The sequence below is a fragment of the Mycteria americana genome, chromosome 3 (genome assembly GCF_035582795.1).
Source record: "Mycteria americana isolate JAX WOST 10 ecotype Jacksonville Zoo and Gardens chromosome 3, USCA_MyAme_1.0, whole genome shotgun sequence".
Taxonomy (NCBI): Eukaryota; Metazoa; Chordata; class Aves; order Ciconiiformes; family Ciconiidae; genus Mycteria; species Mycteria americana.
In genome coordinates, this window is record NC_134367.1 from 36,219,301 (window position 1) to 36,243,812 (window position 24,512).

Consider the following 24,512-nt stretch of genomic DNA (forward strand, 5'->3'; position numbering starts at 1 on the left):
ATGATAGTGGTCTAGTATGCCAAGAAAATCAAAGAATGCTTACCAGTGCTGTGAGCAGTAGAGGTTGGAGCCTATAATTGAAAGGAATTTAAAAAACAGAAATGTAACACCCAAAGATTTTGTTCTCACTTAATGGCACTGGTCCTTAATGGCACCAGGAGCATACAAGCTCTTTATTGTTTGTGTTCAAACCCAGTGACTTTGCTTACAATTTATTCTGCAGTTGAGTGGACAAGAATATTCAATTTTTCTTTGATTCCTTGTCATTTATACAAATGCTCAGTTATCCTCTTTGCATGCTTTGCACACATCCAAAATACGTGGAGTCTCACTTCTGGTTAGGATTCCCCCTGCACAGACATAATGGTGTAAATCAAGAAGTTATTACCTCTGAAATTGGTTTCTCATAGACGTCTTCCCCTATAGACTTTTCTTGGGCAAGGATGGCATCCCTGTGTAGCACTCGGAGCACGTTCTCTGGAGCTGCAGACCCATAATGAGCTTCTAAAACTTCAGGTTTGGTTTTCTCTGTCTTCAGCATGTGGATCACATCCTCCCTTGCCTGTAACATTGCAAATCACTACCATAAGCCAACCTATTAACCAATGGGGAAAGAGGGAAAATAATAGGGGCATTTCATACGTATGCTCTGCATACACAAAAATAAAATAAATTAGAAGAATGCCAGGTTGCTAATGGAAATATAAAAACTTTGGGAGATATCAGACTAAACAAGATTTGTGCAATCCAAATGTTGTCCTCGTAAGCATTAATTATTCTATTCCTGCCTGCCATTACATTTGAATTCTATGAATTTTTATCTGGGTTGCCACTATAGCCAGGGAACATCATTACTCTTCATATACTTCACCTTATTCACTGCCCATGCTGTTTCCTGATTGGGGTAAGAAGATGGGTAGAACAAGCAGTACAAGTGGGCTGAATTAATATTTCTCAGACAGCCTCAAATCAAGTATTTCCTAGTCATTCCCTACCTGACTTTGTGACTAAATATTCTCTTCAAGTAATTTTTAAAATAAAGTTTTCTAACTTTGTTTAAACAAAACCCTAGAAACACGGCAGACCCTGGCTAACTGGCATAACTGGCAGCAGACCCAAAGAGGCTGAGCAACCCTCCCGGCAGCGGAGGAGGGCTGCTGACGCTGGAGCGGGGGGCATACCTGGGAGCAGTGGTGCTCCTGTGGCCAAGGGAAGAGTGGGTCCCAGCTCCTGCTCCCTGCCCTGGGTGGGAGCCCCCAGTTTCAGGCAGCATGAGCAGGCATCTGAGAATGATGAGACTGCTCTGCAAGGCCACCTGGCTATGAATAAGGGGCATTTTAGGGCTATGCTGTGGACAAATGCTTAATCCCGAGCTCTGTTTCTAATGATACTTGCCAACATCTGTTGAGCCATCTGTAAAATGGGGGCAGGGCACAGCTTGTCCTTCAAGGCAGGTTTATAAGGCCATGATCCAGGGAGGGGCTGTAAAAGGTACAAGTTTTCAGTGGGCATGAGGGAGGTCCTGGATTTCCCTGGACTGCATCTCTCCCATAAGCCCAAAGGCATGGGGGGGCAGAAGAGTACGGGCACCAATTTTTCTCTCACCTGCCCTTCCGACACTCAACCCATGTGAACTTGGGAAGCAAATTAAGGGCTGAGGAAAGGTTCAGATATTTTAGGAAAAATCCCTTACAAATCCTGCCCTATGTAAGCAATGACTGTTTAGGATTTATGAACTGACCAATGCTTCATGCTTTTCCACAGTGTTCATAATGGCACTCCATATTACCCCTGTAGCAAAACTTAAATCTTTACCCAGTACCACAGAGGCATCGCAGCTCTACAAAACCACCTGCTTTTAAAATGAGCAAGGAAATAATTTCAGGAAATGGCAAAGACCCTTTAATCTTGTCTTTTAATAAAATAGAGTAACATGAAAATAAAACAAAAAATGAACTTGAGGCAAAGATCATGCCACCTAATTGAGAACTAGCCCAAATATAAACAGCTAGCTATAGGGGCTTACTCTGTACAACATTTTGTAACCTTAAGTAAAAGCTTTGCACATGTCTGCAAGATACCAAATACAGACTGGAATGGTATTAATGTTGTTTCAGCACGAGTGTGGGCAAGGTGCATCACTCTTGGATGTCAAAACTACAGGTGAATTATGTGGGCTAGTCCCAAAGAGTGCCAAAAGAGCATGTACACCTCACTGCATCATGTCCTGGGAATATGCCACTCTCAGTACAGGAAAAATTTTATTTTAGGAAAGTTTTAGACAGGTTCGAGAGTATATCCTTTTTTATATCCCTGTAAAAATAACAGTTATCTTAGTGTCTTCGTTACTGTGAGGCCAATGCTTATATATTGAAGAAAAAGCCCTTAAAAAGTCTAATAGGACAGGATGGGAGTTGGGGGGATTTATAAATATCCATATTTTATGATGTGTTGTCTTAGGCCCTTTTAGGGAGAGACAGTTTTGGGGCCATATCTATGCCCTGCCCCAATGAACAAATTCGGTGTCCTGCTGTGTGCCTTGCAGCAGGGGCCCCGTGCCACAGGCGTGCTCAGGGAGAGCACTGTGCAAAGGGAGCACTGAAAACAGCGGGATAAGGGGGCAGCCCCCTTCTACCCTATGCACCAAGGGCCACAACCAAGCACGCCGAAGCCTCAATTCGTTTTGGTCCTGAGCACAGACAGCTTCAGGCCCCACACACCCCATTCCTCAGGGACAGGCACACCTCGGACCCTAGGCTATTCAGGAGGGGAGAAGGATGAGTTCCCTCCCTTCTGTTGAAGCTGTCGGGCCTTGGACAGCATAATTAAACATTGACAGGGCTAGGCAGAGCAAACAGAGACAACTCGGACTTGGTGATTTAACACTATGACTTGGGAGAGCAAAGAGCTGGACTCCAGTCCCTGCAATGGTTATTTAATACAGTAATAGCTGATGGAGGGACCGAACACTGCTCTTCCCAGTGAGTGCCCCAGCCCTTGTTCAGTTGTGCACTGCTGTGCATACTTTCCTTCCAGCCTCATTAGTCTTTAATCGTTGATGGTTAAAATGGAGCAACTTTAGCAGGAGGGAATGAGAGTCCCTGAAACAGCTTATAACTTGCCAGCTAAGAAAGGTTTCTGGAAGCTGTGGGTTTGGGTCCCCCGAGAGCCAGAGGGAGCTGAGCCAGGGGAGTGGGTGATGCTGAATGGAGGAGCCAGCACCCCAAGCAGGAAAGAAGGCACCCAAGCTCAGTTCAGAGCTTTGCAGGAAACCCCTATTCGTTGCTTCATCTTTAAAAGGAAGCAGTGACACACTTAGCTCCAGTGGACAGGGCAGGGCTGTCAGCCCTGAAAACCCCTCACTGCATCCCACAGAGAGGGTACCCAGCCCGGGGACAGGCTGGGTGGCACCATCCCCAGGGCACAGGCAGCTCCCTGCTCACATACCCCTTCTTGGGCATCCCACGCCCTGCAAGCACTCGGGATCTGGATCGTGTTAGCATGGCAAGGTGCCTTCTGCCTTTTCTGGGCTTGGCCATTGCTCCTGTAGTTATCTTTTCAAGGGTATCGGCTAATTCACCAAGTACTCTGTTTCCATGGACTTATGACAACAGTTTGTGAAAAGCAAACTAACAAACAGACACTCAGGTTGCTAGGAAGCATTGGACCAAAAGAGGGGCCTCGTGCTAATAATAAACTGGAGAGAAATTTGCTTTTATTTGGTCAGCAACAAGCCCCAGCGTAGGAAGATTCTGAAGTGCAGCTAGCCTAGGTCAGAGAGGGGCCTGGGCGACATCCTAACCTCCCATCAGCCCTGGGATTTGCAAACTCTAGTTAGTCTCTCTGAAACTCTTTAGGATAAATATAGAGGGAAGGAGCTGAAACAGGAGGCCTATATAACTCTTGATTTTATGTTTCCTCCAAATGACTGATTTTCCATTGAAACAACTAGAAGAGAGCTCATGTGGAGATGTTTTCTTTTAATGTATAGTGAACAACTATCATTATATTAAACCTCAGGATACAGACCCTTGTCAGAAAACAAGTCAGAATAATCCTGTACAGGAACACTTGGGCTACTTCAACACACATACCTGGAAAGAGATATAAGAGGCTCAAAGTGTGGGGTCTTAGCTAAGAGGAGGGAACCATACTAGCAAGCTGTTTCTACCGATGGACATCTACTGTAGGTGCCTCCCTTGTCTCAAAGCACAATGCTGTTTAGCATAAATCATAAGCTAGGAGACAAACACAAGGAAGAGATTTCGAATTGAAAGTAATCTTGTATATAAATGCCAGAGGAAAGTTGTTAGCTGTTTTGGTAGAAGGAGCATGGTGTTTGGCACAGGAAAGCCATCTCTCAAGTCCTTTTTTTTCTTTTGTTGGTGCTCTGATGAGAGAGGGTATTCAGGCATGAGAAGACCACACATTGTAACACAATGAAACTTACTTACATAAGTCCAGAAGACTACAATTAGTCAGAGAAGCTCTTTAAAGTCAAGATACAGAATTTAGAAAATACATACATCTACTTCTATTTTTTTTTATTACTTAAATTGTCCTACAGAAAACTCCAAGCTAACTTTCTATCTATACTGTTCAGATTGTGGATTCTTGAAAATAAACAGGCTTTTCTGTTAATAAAGTACCCCCAAGTACCTGATTCTCTAAACAGTAGGAGCAATGAAGACAGATTAATGAAGAGGGCACTTCTACCTCTTAGTAATACCCTCAAGGCAAGAAACACAGAAGGCCAGATATGTTGAGAGGTGTTTTTCCACACTCATTTTCTCCAGGAGCAAGGCCTGCTTAGAGACTACCTGTCCATCAAACTCATAGAACTATGGAACAGCCCAGGTTGGAAAAGACCTCAAAAGATCATCTGGTCCAACCTTCCGTGGGAAAGGAAGCCTAGATGAGATGATCTAGTACCATGTCCAATCACATCTTGAAAACTTCCAGTGATGGGGACTCTACCACATCCATGGAGATTCCAGTGATTGATTGTTCTCACTGTAAAAAATTTCTTTTGTATGTTGAGACGAAACCTCTCCCAGTGCAACTTGTACCCGTTGCCCCTTATCTTCTCCTTGTGGGTTCTTTTGAAGAGGGAGCCTCCATCTTCTTTGTAGCTGCCCTTTAAGTACTGGAATACTGTGATGAGGTCCTCCCCCAAGCCTTCTCTTCTCCAGGGAGAAAAGACCTAACTCCTTCAGTCTTTCCTTACAGGGCATGTTCTCCAGCCCTTTGATCATCTTCATGGCCCTCCTTTGGACCTTCTCCAGCCTGTCTGCATCTTCGTTGAATTGTGGAGACCAGAACTGGACACATTACTCAGTTAACTCCTTTGGCTGTCCCTGCCGATAGACGAACTGCAAAGTTGAACTGTATCTAAGCCTCATTTTATGCTTACTGGAGCTGCCAAAATGTAAAGGCTGGTGACCTGAGATTTCGAGTACCTCCATGGAGGGGCTGAAGTGCCATGGAGCTCTGCTGTCCCGCACAGCTTCGCCTGCTCTTCTTTCCCTCCTCTCTACGACCCAGTGATTAGTGCACTTACTTAAGATGTGGGGTCTGCGTTTCTACCTGGGAAATACAAATTCCCCAAGACAATGCTCCCCTCCCCTCTGGAGTGCATGCTAGCTGCCCAACTGGAAGGCTGACATGAGGCCACTCTTTGGAGGGTTACCCTGAAATACTCATTTTTTGGCAGAATAAAAGAGAAGGGCTTTATTTTGCTCGCTGGCTTCAGCAGAGCAGGGGTCTGAGTTCCAAACCTCGCTTTACTACATGCCTAGTAAAATATTTAAATGATATAGAAAGGATGTAAAGAGGTCCCTGCATAAAATTGAAACAATTTGGGAAACAATAGCGTGACTCTGCTGCTTGTAAAAGGGGACCGGCAGCCTAGCAACCAAATTCTTGGTCAACGGAAAGACTGTTACACAAGCCCAGCGTTCGGATGTGCTTCCTCCTCATGCCCTGCCCTACCAATTTACTACAGCCCTCTCTCCCCATTCCCACAGTCTTTGGCCTCTCCCATGAGACTGTTAACAAAACTCAGCACCCATTAAACGGGGAATTTTTGCCACAGCGCATTTGTCACCTGGGAAATGGGACTGAGCTGATCAAACTCATTTCATGTAAGGCATCTAGTAAATAGGAAAAAAATTTCAGTTGTATTCAAGATGGGCTGAATGGAGTCAAAGTAATCACTGTCAGCTGAGACTAAAATCCAACTCAAGATCCTTTGCCAGTACATCTCCTAAACTCTTCTGAATTTTGTTTGTAAGTAGCCTTCCTGCAAATTCACAGTGTGCCTCTCTTGAAATCAGTCACCAGTAACTACTTCCTTCATAGCTCCATGTTTGGAGCGATCTAAAATACTTCTAACTACTTCAGAGCAATCTAAATATTTCAATAACATGATGACAATCCTCTCAATTGAAAGAAGTCATGAAAATTTGGGAGCAGGAGTAGTATTTACAGGGAATACACTCATGTAGTATTTGGAAGATCTGATATTTCCAGCTTTTGACTATTTCTTTTCTAGTTATCATGACACTTTGTTATGCCTGCACAAGTGAAAGCACCAAGTAATAGAGGTTTAATGTTTATGAAGTCATACTTTTCTTGCCAGTGATTAATGGCAAGAAATAACTATCAAACCACAGACAGGAACCTTTACTTCTACTTGTGCTGTTGTTACTTGCATTTCCCACAGTTCAGGTTATTTATAGTGCAACAGCTGCTCTGTACTGCATCAGAAACTAGATAAGGTCACAGGTTCTCCATGCAATGTTGTGGTCTTACCAGTGGCTGATTTCCTAAATTCCAGTAGACTTTACAAATGTTTCACCTAGAGCTAAGAAACATCACAACCAAGGCATCCTTCTAAGGGAGATCAGGAGGATGTTCTCACACTGCTTTCTGTGCTAGCCAGGACAAGCTCACGCTGTATCGCTGCTAGGGCAGGAATAGTCTTGTCTCTGAAAATTCCCATTAAAGACCTCAAAGAGTGAATACTGTGTGTTCGTTAGTTTAATGAAGAAAGCATCTTCAGGCAGGTGCACTTGAAAAACAGCATCTGAAAAACTTTCTTAATGCTAATCCACTAATTCATGTTTAACTTCCCTTCTTTTCTTACCTTAGGAGGAAATTCAAATAATTAAAAGGAAAGTGCACTTTCTTTATTTTGTGTCATGATACTATGAATGTGAATAGAGAAAGTAATAAAAATTACCCTTGCCTGCTGGAATAACAGTTTTGTTAAAGGCCTGATTCCTCAAGCTATCCATCCCTATGTACTGCTACAAGGACTGGGTAGCAATTTGTCTTCCAGGTCAGATGTACTTAGTGTACAAAGCATTCTTCGAAGCTGGAAAGTTAGATGCTCTACTGCATATTGCATCATACAAAGCTCCTTTTTGCTAAAAACTCAAGAAATATTTTTCTCTCCTATACCAGATCTCTGAAGCAACCTTGTTTATATTACTCACTTAGTGATTCTAGCCATGCAAAATGCTGGCTAATGGCATGTATACATAGTTTTTCTTGCAAGGAAGACTCTATGTACAGCAAAGTTTTTTTCTTGCCTTTCATCTTAGCTTAATTTCCTGATACTTGAAACTGTGGAGTTCACTTGCATGAATTTCTTTTAACATTTCTGGACTCAGGTCTATGTTTGTGATTTACTTGGGAGGTAAAGACATTACTTCAGTGATGAAAAGTGACCATCGGTGTTTTTGTACAAAAGTTTAGTGAAATATATCTGGAAATGCAAGTGATTCTGCATGACTCTGGGGATATGAAACAGAATTGTCCTGTCCTCTCCACACTGTACAGAACTTTCTGGCTTTGTAGGAAGCCTTTGGAGCTATACAGTGTATTTCATTTTGTTGTGCATTATCTTAGAGTGATAACACAGAAAGTCCTTCTAAAATCAATACTGGAGGAGAGGCACATGATAGACCAGCTCATCCACTGCACAAACCCTCTGAAGTGGCTCCAGAAGAATTACATCAGAGATTAATTTGGCCTCTCATATTTAAAAAAGTCCATGCTAAAGATTGCAGAGCTGGGGAGAAGCAGCACAGAGCAATGTATTACTTCTTACAGCAAGCTTCGAAACAGATCAAATGAGCACTAGAAGACATCTGTCTGTTATTTCCTGCCCACACATCTTTGTTCTGCTTTATTGCCAGAGAGCTCCATGGATGATGTCACTTTTTTCTGAAGAAAACAGGCCACCAGAGCCTTTCACTGACATAATTAATTATCTGTAGTCTGGGCCACAGCCAGAAAATTCCCATGGCAAGGCCCCGAGAAGTATTAACTCCACACTGCTTGATGTTTTCAGTATTACTAGGGTCTGGGATATTCTGTCTTGTCTTTTCACACTGAAAGAGTGCTTTGCTCAATATTATTGAACCGTGGGGCAGTTACTGCAGCATATAGAATTACAGTGTCATGATCCAGTCAGCACAGAGAGACCAATGTGAGGGGTCACTGTCAGTTATGTGCACGAATCTGCATGTTGGGATATGCTTTACATGCTTCAGCAATGCATCACAATGGCTAAACCTGCTGTTTTGGGCTTGCCGTATCCAGTCATATAGTCTACGGCTCAGCCAACATTAACCGTATAATAACATTTTGCACATGACCTGAAGCCCGGCAGCAAGCAGAGACCACAGATTGATCCAACTAGCCAGCAGGGAGAGGAAGAAACATCTGTTAAAACACCTTTTTGGACACCTGAGCAGGAAGAATCATTAACAACAGCACACGAATGACTGTATTCGCAGTTCAGGACTGGTATGTGGCTGCGTGATGCAGTGTGCATCCTAACAAATGAGGTAATTAACAAAGCAACTTTAGGTCTTTTCTGTGAGCAGCACTAGTCACCACAATGCTTGCAAAGGCAGAGGAGAGCTCCCTGATTCAGGTACTCCAAATCAGACATGAAAACCCAAATGACTAAGTCCCTGTTCTGGTTTATTCATGCTAAGGAAATGACCTGCGGCTTTCCATATCCCAGGTGAATGGCCAATCACGAGCCACTATAGCAGTATAGGAAGTCATTAAAATTGCAGCACATTTCCCACACCTTGAGGTGTTTTTGTTTTGCTGGAGTCGTGTAGTAAGTTGCCATGCTCCTTTTGGAACCACAACTTATTTTGTGATCAGTTAGCACCTCTATAAGAAGAAAAAAAGATGACTAATGAAAGGGTAATAACAGAAAGAGCATTTCTTTTCCTTTTTCTTGTGTTGTCATCCGCCCTTTAATCTTATGTTAACCAGTCTGAACCAAGACTCAAGAGATCCATGTTCTGTTCATGGACCTCTTTCTCCTGCTTCACACATAAAATTAACCTCACCGCACTCCAATTTCCATTCGATAAAGGAAATAATATTTCCCAGGAATGCTGTGAGATTTAATTCATAAGTATATATAAGATCTAGGTACTCTATAAATACTACAAAAAATATGTCACTCTGACATCAATATAGTTGTTCTCCTATTCATTTTCCCCCATTCATTATATTCTTTTATTTCCTCCATGTTTATGTACTTCTATACTATCATCCAATTTGTTGAAATCCATTGGAAACTAAAAATTATCTTCATTAGACCTCTAATTCAAGTTGTCTAAATTGCTCTTTGAAAGTGCTTCATTGACTGTATAAGGAACTGAAGCCTCTGAAATTAGGTGCTCTGACCTGAACTTCAGGGAGGCACTTGAAGCTGCTGGCGTAAGTACCCCCTCTCCAAGAGGAGCAAACCTGCCCAGGTTTTTTTTCCCGCAGTGATCTAGCTGTCTTCTGGCAGGAATGAGCACATGTGGAGCGGGATGGAGCAAGAGACAAGCTGGTGCCAGCGGGGCCGTAGCCGTCAGGATGATGAAGTTCAGAGGAAATCTTTCTGCCTCCTCTGCAGAGACGTGAGCATAACTCAGAGCAGGATACCAACAGACGTAAGTGTGTATACATGTGTAATAAACTGTATACACAACTTTCTCATGTCCAAGCATTTTGTTGGCTTCAACAAGCTGTTTTTCAGTGCTCTGTGCTACACGGATATGCATTAAAGTTACTGATGACTGATGAATGGGCAAGAACAGTAGGACTGCATTACAGCGAGCACTTACCAGCGTAGCCAATTATTTGAACAGAGGAGTTGTCAGAGGAAATGAGGGAAGTGGTGCAAACTCTTAGAGTGAAGTAACTTAGAGAGGGCAGGCACAAAAGGCGCAGAACGAGAGCTCCCGGCCATGCCCGCGATGCCCTCACAGCCTCCTGCTCTCTCCGAAATCCCCCTGATCCTCCCTAATGTCTGTCCTTCCCCTTGCCCTCCCCAAGCCCCACTTGGACATCCTCTCCCCTCTCCATCCTCCCATTGCGTTCCCAGGAACAACTCTGAAGCCCTTCAAAATGCCACTTTGCCTGAACTGCTGAGAGTGCCTGAGCCAATACAGGGGAAACAGGTTTGCATTATGAAGCTGACCGCATCAATACTTCTGTTTCTGACTTGTTTAAACTTGAAGGTGACAAATGCCTGGAAGTTACCGTGGAGCTGTACTTGGGTTAGTCAGTTCCACTCATTTTGCTGGCATGGAAGAATTGCTAATTTTTTTGCAAAGAAAAACAATCATTTCAAAGATAAGAAAGACTTCACTTGCAAAATCCAAACCATTCCTGTCTTAGGAAAGGGCTTCCCTTCATAGTGTCTCAGCAGTGCATCATTTTGGGTGCTGCATGTGCACAGCCCTCAGAAATAAGTCACAGCTCATTTTATGTTGGACATCATGCAAAATTCTACACTGAAGCCAGCAATTTCGTAAAGATGTGGCAAGACACAGGATGTTCAGTAGGGCCAGCAGTTTTCTATGTGAAAATGTTACATTTTTCTCATTTTAGTCAACCAATAGGTGGAGCCTTTAACCCTGGAAACAAGACACTTTCTCAGATAGCCATGTTCTCACAATTATTATATAAAGACTTATATTTGCTTTTATTAAAGCTCATTTTGGATGGAAAATGATTCGTTTTGCTCTCAAGAGCTTATCTGATCCTCAGCTGGAGAATAGGAGACACAAACTTAATAAATACACAACTGGGGCAGCAAAGTTAATAAAACCAGACTCAGCTACAACTGCAATGTTAAATTAACAACTGGTGACTCAGAGTACTGGGCAGCATTATGACACATAAGACATGCTCATTGCAAGCTCTCCCAAGAATCCCAGATATTTTAAAGCCAGCGAGTCCATGCATCTAGCATTTATTGCAGAAGGGTTGGCCATGTCCTCTCCCACAGAGTGAGCCTTCTCTCAGGAAAATGAGGAAAGATACAAGCTCTCTCATTACTGTTGCACTGAGTATACAATTTCTATTAAGTAAATGAAAAAAAAAAAGGAGCCAAATGACATCAGTTGATTAAAATTATTTTAAAAAGATTGCAAAGGAGGATCAGTTAAGGACACTGATCCCAATGGGAACAAGAGCAAAACTTAGAAGTTGATCAGGGGCAGTCCTTACTGTTCTGTTTTGGACAGAAGATCAAGAATTTTTGAAAAAAACCCAAGCTGCTCATACTGTTCCCTCCACTCTAGATGAGATGTTCAATGGATCAGAGACACCTGCCAATTATTCCTCTCTCTTCTGACCCTCAAAGGCTAAATAACATGGTAGATGTACCTCTGTTAAGTACAGCTCAGGCATTAACAGAGAAGGATGTTAAACTGTCTTTGTGAAAGAGGTTTTCAGCCTACAGCTGTCCAGTGACAATGACATTTATTGAGGATAATTACGTTGAAAAACATATAATTCTAAAGCAATTTTATTACCAAAGAGATGGCTATCATCACTATGGTTGATAGTACCTCTGCCCTTAATTTCAGATGGAGCAGGAAATTGCCTGAATAGCATAATTTAACTATATTTCAGTATACTGTCTTATCAGTTTTTTTCCTCTTATAAAATGGCAGGGTTCTATTTTAAAATTCATGATTCTGGGACTTGCTAGACAAGCCTTGCTTACCTCCCATGGTATCTCCTGCACTTTGCACAGCAACGATTGCAAGCTACAGAAAAAACATAGTATTCTGGACAAATTTCATCTCTGGTTATAAATTATTCAATTAAAATAGAAGAGAGCATTTGTGGTCTGAAGTCTATCCTAACAATTTTTTTGTCCTGCAAAAGCCTGCTTCACCAGGAACACGCAAACAAACAAGCAAACATTGGGTCAGTCAGAGGTGAGAGAATTTTTTAACTCATTGTACTGATAATCTTGTGCAAGACATTTTTAAGGGTTTTTTTAGACTCTCATTTTGCTACAGTGTGGATACCATCTTTCTCTTCATTGTCTTGCCTTTTCTATGTCCCCTTTCCATGTCTCTAGCTTGGCTCCATTTATCACTGTTGTATTCCCCCTTTCCTTACACTCTTTGTCTTCTACTGCCCAACCTCTTTCCTCTCATTCCATTCTCTTTAAGTCACCTCTCTGTCCTCACATTAACCCTATCTTCTCTTTCCCTGTAGCTCTGTACATGCCAAGGTTTTTCTCTCGGGAATTTGAATTTAATCTGTATGATATGCTCAGAAAATCCTAAACCATTTCAATCCATTTAACAAGACTTCATAGTTATAAACACTTATGCAAGGCTACTCTACATGCACTTTTTTCTGTCTTTACCTATTCTTTCCACTCTGGCTCCTCCTCAGTTTCTCAAACTGTGAGATATTGCTAATGACCATTTGAAAACTCCTTCTCTTCACTCTGTTACGTACTCTTTCCTCCAAAGCATCTTGTCCAAACTTTCTCTTCTGACTTTAATATTACCTAAAAGAAACACATCTGCTTTCCACCCACCTATCTATCCCATATTCCTTGCTTGAGCTTTCAGGGAGCCTAATATTTAATAATATTAATGCAAGAGTATCAAGAAAGGCACTGAAGAAAAAATATAGGAGTTTGTACGGTGTTTTTAACTAAGCAATACCTAGGTGGCTGTCTGTCCTGGTTTCAGCTGAGACAGAGTTAATTTTCTTCGTAGCGGCTGGTATGGGGCTATGTTTTGGATTTGTGCTGAAGACAGTGTTGATAATACAGAGATGTTTTAGTTGCTGCTGTACTAGTCAAGGACTTTTCAGCTTCCCGTGCTCTGCCAGGTGCAGAAGAAGCTGGGAGGGGACACAGCCAGGATAGTTGATCCAAACTGACCAAAGGGCTATTCCATACCACATGACGTCATGCTCAGTATATAAAGCTGGGGAAGAAGAAGGAAGGGGGGACATTGGAGTGATGGTGTTTGTCTTCCCAAGTAACCGTTACGCGTGATGGAGCCCTGCTTTCCTGGAGATGGCTGAACACCTGCCTGACCCTGGGAAGTAGTGAATGAATTCCTTGCTTTGCTTTGCTTGCGTGCGCGGCTTTTGCTTTCCCTATTAAACTGCCTTTATCTCAACCCTCAAGTTTTCTTACTTTTGCTCTTCCGATTCTCTCCCCCATCCCACCGAGGGGGAGTGAGCGAGCGGCTGCGTGGTGCTTAGTTGCCGGCTGGGGCTAAACCACGACACTGTCACAATGTTGTTTCAACATCTCAGGAAAGTCAAGTTCGAAACAAAAGCAGTTCAAGGCATTACATGAAATTTTACACATTGCAGCAAGAGAAAAAAGAGACAGAGGAAAAAACATCACAACTACAGCTACAGAGTCAAACTCTCTTGCTTATATCAATCAGACCGACAAGTGATGGGAAGGCCAAGTAAAGCCATGTCAGCAGAGAAAGGGAAATATTAAACCCAATGTACAAGGCACCATTGAGCTCTCTCCTGCTGCACCGTGTGCAGTTCCAGCTACAGACATTAAGATGTAGCCAGGGTATAACTGGCACTGAGCAAGGGGTGATGGAAGGCATGGAAAGTCTGTTTTGCTAGAGGAAACTAAAAGGACGTGGCACAGCTAGCACAGCAAAACAAAGGCTCAGAGAGTGTGAGACTGCTGTTTACAAACACATCAGGCATTAAACAGTAGGGAGAGAGGTAGGCTTTGCAAAGCATGATCAGTGTATAACACAATATCATAACGGTTTCACTAGGCATAATTACAATTGCACTAGAAATTAAAAGAAATAAATTTGCTAAACGTTCAAGCTTTTCAGTTCTGGAACTATTTTCCAATAGGAGTAGTCGAGGTAAACAACCCACCTAGTCTTAAAACACAGCTTGATAAATTCATGACAAAGCTTGAATGAAGTGCTTGCCTAAAGAATTAGCTGCTGGGACTTTATTTACAGCAGATCTTCTAGAGTTTTATGTCCAGGATTCTCAGGAAAATGGGTCAGTGAATGCATCTGCAGTATGAGGATGAGGAAGTGGCAAAAAGGTAGAATAGGGAAAAAGGTCACAACTAGAGAAATAACGGAGAAGGGAAGGAGAGCTGAAGAAAGAGGCAAAGTTAGATCTCGGGAAAGAGCAGAGCAGAATGATTATAGAATAGAATGTATTAATAAAATATGTAGCTATACAAAAAGGAAAGAAAGTAGAAAGTAGAAAAATGGAAACAGTAAACAATTTTCCTTTCCCCCTTTACATTTACAAAGCTTAATTTTCTGATAGAAAGACAGATGGTAAAATACAAAAATACCTTTAAAAATGTTAGAACGCAATAGGTAGTATATCACCTATACCCATGTAGGTACCTGTTATTTGAGGTTGTTAAGAGAGAGGATTTTCCTCGTAGCAGGATGTACAGCCCCTGGTATCTAAGTGTTTCCTAAGGACCTTACCAGAGCAAACAAACCACACAGCCCTCACCCACCTCTGCTAACCCTTCTCTGATACACCCAGGTCAAGAAGAAAGTCTTGCAGCCCACCTGAAGGTGAGCTTCTCCTGGATCTGTTGGATGAGAGAGCTCCTTCCCCCCCCAATTACCCTATTTCAACCATCAGCAACCAGCTCCCCATACCTGCCCCACAACAACCCCTCCTGCAGCTGATGAAGCCACCACTGCAATCTGCAGTTTGGTAATCAGTGGCACAAATGCAATTAACCTACTAACCGCAGTCTTAATCCTGGAATAATGTCTTCGCTAGAAACCTCATGAGAGAGACCAAATCAAATGGGACATGACAAGAAGTGTTGGCTTTGAGCCAGGACCAGAGATACAGGGGGAGCACACCTTGCCATGGGGTGCATTGGCTGCTACTCCCCAGGCAAGGGGAGACATCCTTCGCAGGGAGCTATCGCTCTGACACCTTGTGTGAGCACTCAAATTAACCATTAAATGCAGTCTTAAATAAATATAGATTAAAGGAAAGGGCTTCTTTGACAGTAGAGTCATTTGGTCTCTCCCCTTGAAGGAGGGATGCTATGCAAATAGGTTTACCTCTGAATATCTGCTACACAGTGTTTCCCTTCAAAAGTGAGTCCAAACCCAGTGTTACATTAGACCATTTGGAAGTCTGAAGACTTCTCAAGAATTGTGGCTTGTGATTAATCTATATCTAACTTGTATTTTATACATACTGTTCTCCAAGACATCACATTTCATATATTGCCCATCCACCTCCTCAGGCCTACTGCAGAAGAAATGTACAGCTGATTACCTTAACATGTATTTCATTTACAACCCACGCTGCTGCCCAGCTCGGAGGAGCAAAGCTCTGCTCCTCCACAGCACCAGGCTCTCGGGAAACATTTCCCTCTGCCCTCAAGTGTGTGAGAGACCTCAACAGGAACGGGTGGCTGAGCTGCAGCGGATGAATGCCATTTCTGCACTGCAGAAACACAGTAAAACACGGGCCTCGAGTGGAGAAGTTGCTCCTGTTTGAATTGGTATGAAATATAGGAAACTATCTCCCAAGCTTAAATTGTCATCTGGCAATAGGCACAGAACCTGGCTAAGAAATTATTTTTCTTGAAAAACCCAATAATTTGTAGTGGGATGCTGTCTTTGTAAATGAACTTTTATTATTGTGGGGTTTTTTTCCAAACATGCAATAGAAGAGTGAATGGTAAACGTGTATGAATACTGCTCCTCATTTCCTTTCAGGCCCCCAATCAGGAAATGTTGAAAATCAGTGTTGGTATTGCTGGAGATTAATGGCTGCTGCTCAAAAAGTGTACAGGGAATATATTCCTGCCAGGACAAATACATAGGCTGTTGGACAAAAATCTGTGAACCACAGACAGGATTATATCATCATTGTAAAGATCCACACTGCCTGTGTTGCTCTGTAATTAATAATATTCACATGTTGGTTTGACTGAAGTCACTGTAAATACCAGGGTAATTAATACTGTGCCTTCATGGCCCAATTTACTCTACTGGTGTTTGAAGTTTTATTTTCAAATCAGTTTTGCAGTATTTAAAAATTAGAAATTTTTTTTCAGCTATAGGAAGAAATCCTTCATGGATTTTTTGTCCCTGTATATTCAATATGTGTTTAAAGACCATGTAGTCACTGTTTTTTTATATGAGCAGTGAGATCTCACAAGAGAGAAGGCACTACGGAGCTATAAGGCCTTTAAAATCAATTCCTGTCATCAGTTCATTTGTTTCCCACTCTCCTTCAGAGAGGTTGCAATTAAGAGCTCTCCTGCCATGTTTATTGGGATACATTTTCATCGCTGCAGCTTCTGTATACTTTTTCTCCCCTTTTGTTTTCTTACAAAATAAGGCCTAGGCTCAGCCATTTATGAAAACCTTTCCTCCTCTATATTCAGTAAGTGCACAGGGGCCAGCCAGGAAATCTGACGACAGGCAAAGCCATGTCCAAGTTGGCCCTAGAAGCTACAGCACAGGCAAGCTACCTGAGGTCATTATAATTTAAAAAAAAAAAAAGAAAGGAAGACAAACATCACTGCTAGGGCATGTCTCCACAGTTTACTGGCACATTCACCTTCAAAATTAAGAGCTGGGAGGTCAGGTCCCAAAGTAAGAACTCAAAAGTGATACCAACAGCAACATGGCATGGGTCTATGTTTACTATATTGTTAGATTATGTGAATAGTGAACTAAGCACATAGAAACATATGTATACATTACCGGTTTACCCTGCTAACCTCATGGTTGTCATGATCAGATTACTTCCCATGGCTGAGCTCACCATTTGGGGTTTACAAGGCAGTGTCACCCTGCTCTGCATTCGGTAGTGCAGACATAACTCTGACCCGCTCATGGCTGCTGAGTAAACAGTCATGGTATTTTATCCCAGTTTTTTTCTTAAAAAAATATTGGATCTCCCTACAGGTACAGCCTGCTGTTATTCTCAAAACTAAATCTTCTTACATATGCCTATAAAATGTTTGCTTTGCCAGTATTAAAATGGCTTTAAAATAAACCCACAGTCTGATTTGTCAGTCCAACAAAACACCAGCCAGCCACCAGAGATGTCCGAACAGATCTGAAAATGAAAAGCCACGAAATGACTCAGTGCATTAGGTCACTGTGACAGCCAGGAGGTAATACCAGAGTACTTACTTTGGCTGGAATCTTCCTTGGCTCATCTTCGTTTGTAGCGTCAAAGCCAGGCTCTCATCTCAAGCCAAAGTGCTGTAGCTTGCCCACTTCAGTAACGGTTCAACACAGGTACCAGGTAAATAAGTAACTCAAATGGTTTTGTTTTTTTTTTTAATGAAATTAAAAACTCCTATGGATTAAAAAGAATAATGATTCTCTTCCCTGCCTGGCAGTAGGGAGCAGAATAGACGTGCTCTATGGCTACCAGCGTGGTTGTCCTCACAATCCTCCCATGATGACAGGAAGCTTTAGCAGTGCCTAAGCATCTCTGTGGGGTCTGTACGTATGAATATCCCTAAAAGTATTGTCCAGGGCAATGGGAGTATCATCTTGGTGAGGATTTTTCAGCCCATATTACAGTGCAGATGGCAGCTATCCCCACCATCCCCATAGGGATAATGAGAACATGGCAGTCCTTTAAAGGTTGTGTAACTCCCCTACAAATTAAAAGACTATGGTGAAGAGCCACATTTCTGTGTATTGAACGGGAAAATTACTCAGAGATAAGAATAAAGACTGCATTTATTGCCACCCAGGAAACATTAGTGACTTTCTTCGCCTCCCCTTTCCAGACCACAAAGGTGACTTCAGAGTAAATCTTTCTGAACAACATGAGCAGGATACATTTCTAGAGGTTTGGCTCTATTCGCCACTGAAGCTGCATGCTAGCTCCATCTTTTAGGAAATGACATATACAAGTTTTTGTATAATGTAAAATGAAGCACTATAAATATAGTTACTGTTTTTTTCCTTTGCAAAATTGCATTCAACAGATTTTCTTGCTTATTTCCCCAGTTTTTCATGGCAAAATGACTGTTCTCTGTCTTTGTGACAAAATTACTTACATTGAATGCATATTTCCTGAAACTTGAAAGTACTTTCCGACAAACTGAAGGTGAATTATGTACGGGAAGAGTGATACTTAACAAGATGAAATCTCAGCGTTGTGGTAATGGTGCAACTCAGGTGACTCATATACCAAAGAAATTAACTGATCACTTCCAAAACAATTGCTTCTCTGAATCAGGTAAGATGGTAACAAGACCAAAATTAAAGCAAAAATATTATGAATGTGGGTTTCAGGGAAGAAGTCAAGCCTTATATGAAATGCTAAATAATGATGGTTAACTTGAATAAAGGGATTGAGACGTAAAAAGTTTTCACACAGGTTGGGCAGGTTTTTTCTGATTGTCCGTGGATTTAGTGAAAAATATCATTAAAGTGCAAACAAAAGAATGTATACATTTGGCAAGAAGTCCTACCACAAAAGGGGATAAGTTTTGAAAAGTCAGAAGTCTTCATATTGGCTTTTTGAAATACCATGTTTCAGCTCTTTATTTTGAAATTGCATTTCCCTGAAGGCTGAGACTCCTGAGAGCTCAGTGATTTATTAGCAATTAAGAGAATCCTCAAAACTGGATGGAAATTTGGGGGATGTGAGTTACGCACAACATCAGGCTGTCTGCCATCAAGGACTTACTACTGGGCTGAATAAACAGGCAAATCAGGACAACTGAGAAAACTTTCAAGCGAGCACTACTCCAAGAAATAAAACTAATGGGCCTTTGCAAGACATGGAAAGTGCAGAGTGCTGGAGGCCAGGCGGGACAGGCAGAGCTTTGGCTGAGCCCTGAGTAACATCTGAATATCCAGAAAGTCCAGGGGCTGTCTTAAGTCCTTTTTTCAGTATTACTGACTTGCAGATTTGTCCCCTGAATATTTACATTAAAGATTATAATTACACTCACTATATTTGCTTGCCTTTTTCCAAACTGATTCCCCTGTGGTTGTTTTCTGCCTCTTTTTAAGTGTTCAAGACCTTCAGATGCCCCTTCTTTGTCAGTTCTGACAAGTGTTTATAAATTCTCTTGCTTTGGTAGCTGCAGATAGAGATGGTAAATAAAGCACTACTTAAAACTATGACTATCCTGTTAAACACCAACTACTGCTACTGTCTCCTTATGGTCCTTTGCCTTAAATTTGCATTTCACTGTCAGTTGAGCCCTGTGCATCTTGGACAACCTAAAAATAAATAGATACATAGAAAATATAGTAAAAAAGATGTTTAATTTACCTGCAGTTCTCCTTCCATTATACTGAGGAGTTTTATCAAGTCCTCTTTAGAAAGCTCTATGGACTTCTTGTTCTTTCGTTCAGTAGGTCCAGGTGATTTTGAGTGCCGTTTGACAGTTGCTGATACCATGACCTCATCTTCCTTCCGATGAGGTTTGTTCTTTTTCTTGGCATCCTCCTGAAGTTTCTCATTCTCTGCATGGCTGATGACAGGTTTGGAACTGGAGAAGTGCCCATTAGATGAGCTTTCTCCACCTTGGTTTCGGGATCTCATCCCTACCTAGAAAGAAACAAACACAAATATGCATTTATAAACAAAATTACTTACAAAAAGCCACAGTGGAAATACTGCCTTTTGGAAGAACAACAGTCTTCCAAAAACTGAATAATACTGTCATGCTCAAGAGATGGCAGTAGAAAACTCAACCATTTCAACAACTCTGCGTGTGGCAGAGACTGAATCCAGGGAATTAGTTATAAATTTAACAGAGTCCTAAAGTAAGGGCAACCATCTTTTTCAGCATGCCAAGATGCTGATATGAGTTTAAATGTATGGAACTTAAAAGTGATGCAGGAAAATGATAAAGAACGTTTTCCAATGTGAGGGAAAGTTCCCTTTCCTTCAGTCAACATTTTGACCATTCACAATTCCTCACTACAAAACAAAGCAGGTTGTTAAGTAGATTTTATTTTAATATGAGGTTTACTTGAGAGACAGGAATGCAATTAAATTTTAGAAAAGCATATTCCTTGAATATAAATGCTCTATGAGAGTGGAGTGACAATGCATGACAAACAAAGGTCAGTCTATAGTTTCCCTGAATGAAGCAATGGTTTTATTCCAGGTAACTAAGAAAAATGGGGAATGCAGACCAAATCAAGTGGTAAACTCCCATCTTAAGCGAAATACTGCTTGAGATTATTAGACAGTAAGTGCCATAAAGGAAAGTTGAAAAGAAGTTTGAAAAAAGAGCACAGAGGGCATGAAAACACTAAGAGGTAAACGGGCAAGATCAATGCAGTCCTTCCAGAAGATTCAGGGCTTCTTCAAAATGTCAGATCATGGTTATTGAATGCTCACACCTCTGCCCTCTTAAGCACCTACACTGCACTCTTAGACTGTGTCTGTCCTAGGAAATTAAACAGTAACAGCAAATGTTCCTGAGCTCTGGCAGTTGACCTACTGTATTGCTAAATTTTAGCACGTTCCTTGGCACGCTTCTGTTCCAGGCAAACTACCACTCTCCCAACCAGTTCCTGGGCACAATTCAGGAATTAACCCAGGCCAGGTCCAGATGCAACTAGCTTGTTCTGGAAGAGAAGAGACTTTAGTAGTATGAGCATGGCTGGATTGTGCTATTTGACCCCAGGAACAAAACGGGGGCCCTGGCACTGTTTAGTTTACAAGTAACATAGCCTTGGTGTCACACAAAACATAGCTGTGAAGATCATCCTTCCTGTGTATCATCCTCATCAAACAACAGTCTTGTCTGATTCCCTCTGTTGAGTGCCATTCAGCAATATCAAATTAAACCACTTGCCCTTATCTTCACATCTTTTCACAGTTCTTCTCTTTCTTACCCATCATCCCTTTTCAAGTTGTCATCCACAAAACACGTTCAACTAAAATTAGCTTAATCTGCCTGTCTGTTGTCTTCTCCTATCAACATCTTGCTCCTTTCTTCCCCCTTGACCCGGCAGATTGGCCAGGGATGTTGCTAGCCCTTAAAACCCCATTTACCCTGTAAGGTCTGGTCCTGTGTCACTGACTAACAATGGCACAGAAACAAGATGGGTTCATCAGTGTGTATTTCATTACTTATCATTATTAAACAGATGTGCATAGGATACTCAGACATGTTTATATATGGACCCATATTGCTATCCTGTCACCTTGCTATCCTGTCAACTTCCTATGTTATGTTGAAGTAGTTCTTTGTAATTATTTTCAGTGTTCAACTGTAGCAGACCTTGATTGTTATTTGTAATCAAGGTGTTTGTCATACACAATACAAAGGCAATAGTGAATTTAGGCTTGGTTCAGGGCTAAACTAAGATGTAAAAAGTAAGTTGGTCTCCTAAAAATTAGATATTCTTCATTCTACTTGAAATTGCTTGTATAACAGACAAAGGAAACCATCAGGAGTTTATGTTGCCTTGCTCCAATTTACTTTTGTATATGGTCATATTTTCTGGTACATTAATTTTTTACTTAAATTCAGTTTACCCAAGATAGTCTAAGAATACTAGAAAGCAAGATCTGCACAGAGAAGTATCTTGCTTTAGATCAACTACAATTTGAACAAACAGACTGAAGAAAGCTGAAGAAGGGTCTGTATGTCTGAAACTTGCCTAGTTTTTCTATCAATAAATCTAATGAATAATATTCCACTGCTTCCAAATCTTTTGTCTCACTTAAATTCATCTCTGGATTTAGTTTGCAGCTTGTTCATTAGTCAAACAGATGCTTCTCAACATCACTAACATCACACACTTTTCTGAAGGATCTCAGAGCTGCAGTTCACTAGTGATGGGGCAATACCTAAAATACATTGACTAATCAGCTTGGCTAATGTTATGCTGGGCCTGCTATGGCTTGCTACTTACTTGACTCAGGCCAGTGTTATAAATCTCCTGCTCACATTAGCCTTGCATTTTGGTAGTTTCACACTCAGCAGGAAGATTGTCTTGTTATTATCATTTGTTACTCATGTCTTAACTTCATTAATTCAGTGGAATTCGTCCAGCAGCATAAATGAGAAGAGAATTAGACCCAATGTTTTCGAGTGAGAGAGTTTCATGATGAGATTCCTTGCATTGTAGGTCTGCTCCTATCCAAACAATACGTGATACAGGTATACAATGGCCTTTAACTTCCTGAATGCTTATGCAGTGTGTTTTTCATCAAACAGTTTGGATTAAACACATGAATTATGCTTTCTAAAAACAGATCTCCATTATAAGCATGAACAATACCTGAGAACCTCAGGAAATCTTTTAGGTCTCAGGTTTGTAATGGAAAAATAAACATTGTACTATGTTTCCTCTCAGATAGGGCTTTTCAATTTGTTTAACTTTAATGGGTTTTAAACTTTCCAACCATGCTTCCTCTCAGGAGAGAGCACTTGGGATTCAATCTGTCTCTATTTTCTAAGTGTTTCCTTCTGAGTCCCTGTGGGTCACAGCCTCCAGCCACTTTCATCTCTAAACCAAACCTATTTTTCATGGCTTACAGTGAATGGCTTCATGGCTCTAGAACATCCTACATGTTTTAAGAATAAATATTGCAAGTCTGTTTTACATATGTTTTCCAGTGGAAAACAGGTTATTACATTACAGTGTATTCTGCTTAGTAACATGCTGCGTTAGTGATTTCTCCATAGTAAGATGACTCAACTGTTAGACCTGAAGGTGCACAATTAATTTTAAATTTAACTCATGACTAGTTGAGACAAGTCGCCCACCTCAAGCATTGCATAATCAACCAGATGCACTTAGCTGGATATGTTAGACTTCACGAAAGGTGGTGTGCCACCCTGTCACATCATAACTCAAGACAACCACTTTGATCCATCTGTCCCTGTGAGAGCTGAGATAACAATTCATGAAGCCATGTAAAGACTGAGTAGTTGACTATAGGTTTATAAGCATGCTAACAGAGAAATAAGGAATGCATATTTAAAGGGGGCTTCTACTTGGTGTAAATCAATATAAATCCGCAAAAGAAAGATGCAAATTTATTTTCTTTAAAATTCATTAATACAGCAGCAGAGCAGCTTAATCAATTGATCTGGAGTTTTGTATCAACTAGGTAATTAGAATATGATTGTCGCTGAAGGAAGTCAAACTTGGCCTTTTTAAAAATTTCTTTAGCACTTGTAGATTTATTTTGCAGCAAGTCTTACATCACAGTAAGTGTGGCAGACAGTCTGTCAGTCTCGGGGACATTGCCCCTAACAGCATTTCTTTGTGTAAAAGCCTGCCAAAAGCAGTGTAATGCTAACACCTACTCTGTCTTCAGTTACGATGTTGATACTTTTCCAACATGTTACCCAAATGCAAAGGTGTTGTGTTCTGAAGCCAGAGATGCAGGTGAACTCAAGCTTAAATGGTGACAGAAAGGGCCAAAGTTTTGATGTTCACACAGTAATTTCCAAGGAGTTTAAGGGCCAAAGTCAACGGCATGATCCAGCTGTTGTGCAGTGCTCTAGGAATACAAAGCAGCTGTAAGGATGACTGGGTTTTAATTAGAGCAGCGTGAAGTAGCCAGAACATACCAGTGATCTTGGCTGAAATACTGTGTGCTGGAAAGGAGTGCTTAGTATTATCATTCTGGACATCCATCTGTATTTCTGATGGCATCATGATAAAGAACAAAAGTTTCTGACCAGTTGCACATTATTTTGGTATGCAAATCCCAAAACTTTGCCTATCTGTTATTTCACCAGGGTTCCAGAATTGATTCTGGGGACACTGCCAGTCTAACACTGGTAACAAATGTCCTCCTGCTGTCTGCCCTGATCACGTCTCTATATCTTACACCATTCCTGATCTGCTGAAGGGATTGTGTTCCCTGAAGAAATAGCTGGTATGATTTATAATGACTTTAGCATTTAATATTTAACTCTACTGTTTTTTTTCCACCCCTCATCATATTGCATGTTAAACTGGAAACCTTTCCTAACAGCCTCCAGTCAAACAAGAAGTCTTTATATGATCAGTCACCTTGATTTCGACATTTATTGGCTACTCGTTTCAATATGTGCTCACAACATTGGTACTTGGCATGGGAACTCTTCAGCCTCTCCTCTGTTTCACTCGTCTGTTAAGCTTTAAGCGCAAAGGACAAATGCTATGATTATTTACTTGAGTCTGTATTGTTGTTCTGGGCATGGGTCCTTCGGTTTT

The 24,512-nt window shown here is 41.4% G+C and overlaps 1 protein-coding gene across 2 annotated transcripts in view; it reads right to left on the reverse strand.

Moving 5' to 3' along the window:
* FILIP1 (filamin A interacting protein 1) overlaps positions 1 to 24,512 on the reverse strand; it is a 111,307-nt gene that overhangs the window by 47,143 nt on the left and 39,652 nt on the right. For both annotated transcript variants that reach the window (XM_075498220.1, XM_075498221.1), the window contains exons 2-3: positions 19,606 to 19,884; positions 389 to 562 (exon numbers count right to left, since the gene is read on the reverse strand). In XM_075498220.1, the coding sequence (XP_075354335.1) occupies positions 389 to 562; positions 19,606 to 19,878 (447 nt within the window). In that variant the 5' untranslated portion in view covers positions 19,879 to 19,884. The remainder of the gene's footprint in view (positions 1 to 388; positions 563 to 19,605; positions 19,885 to 24,512) is intronic.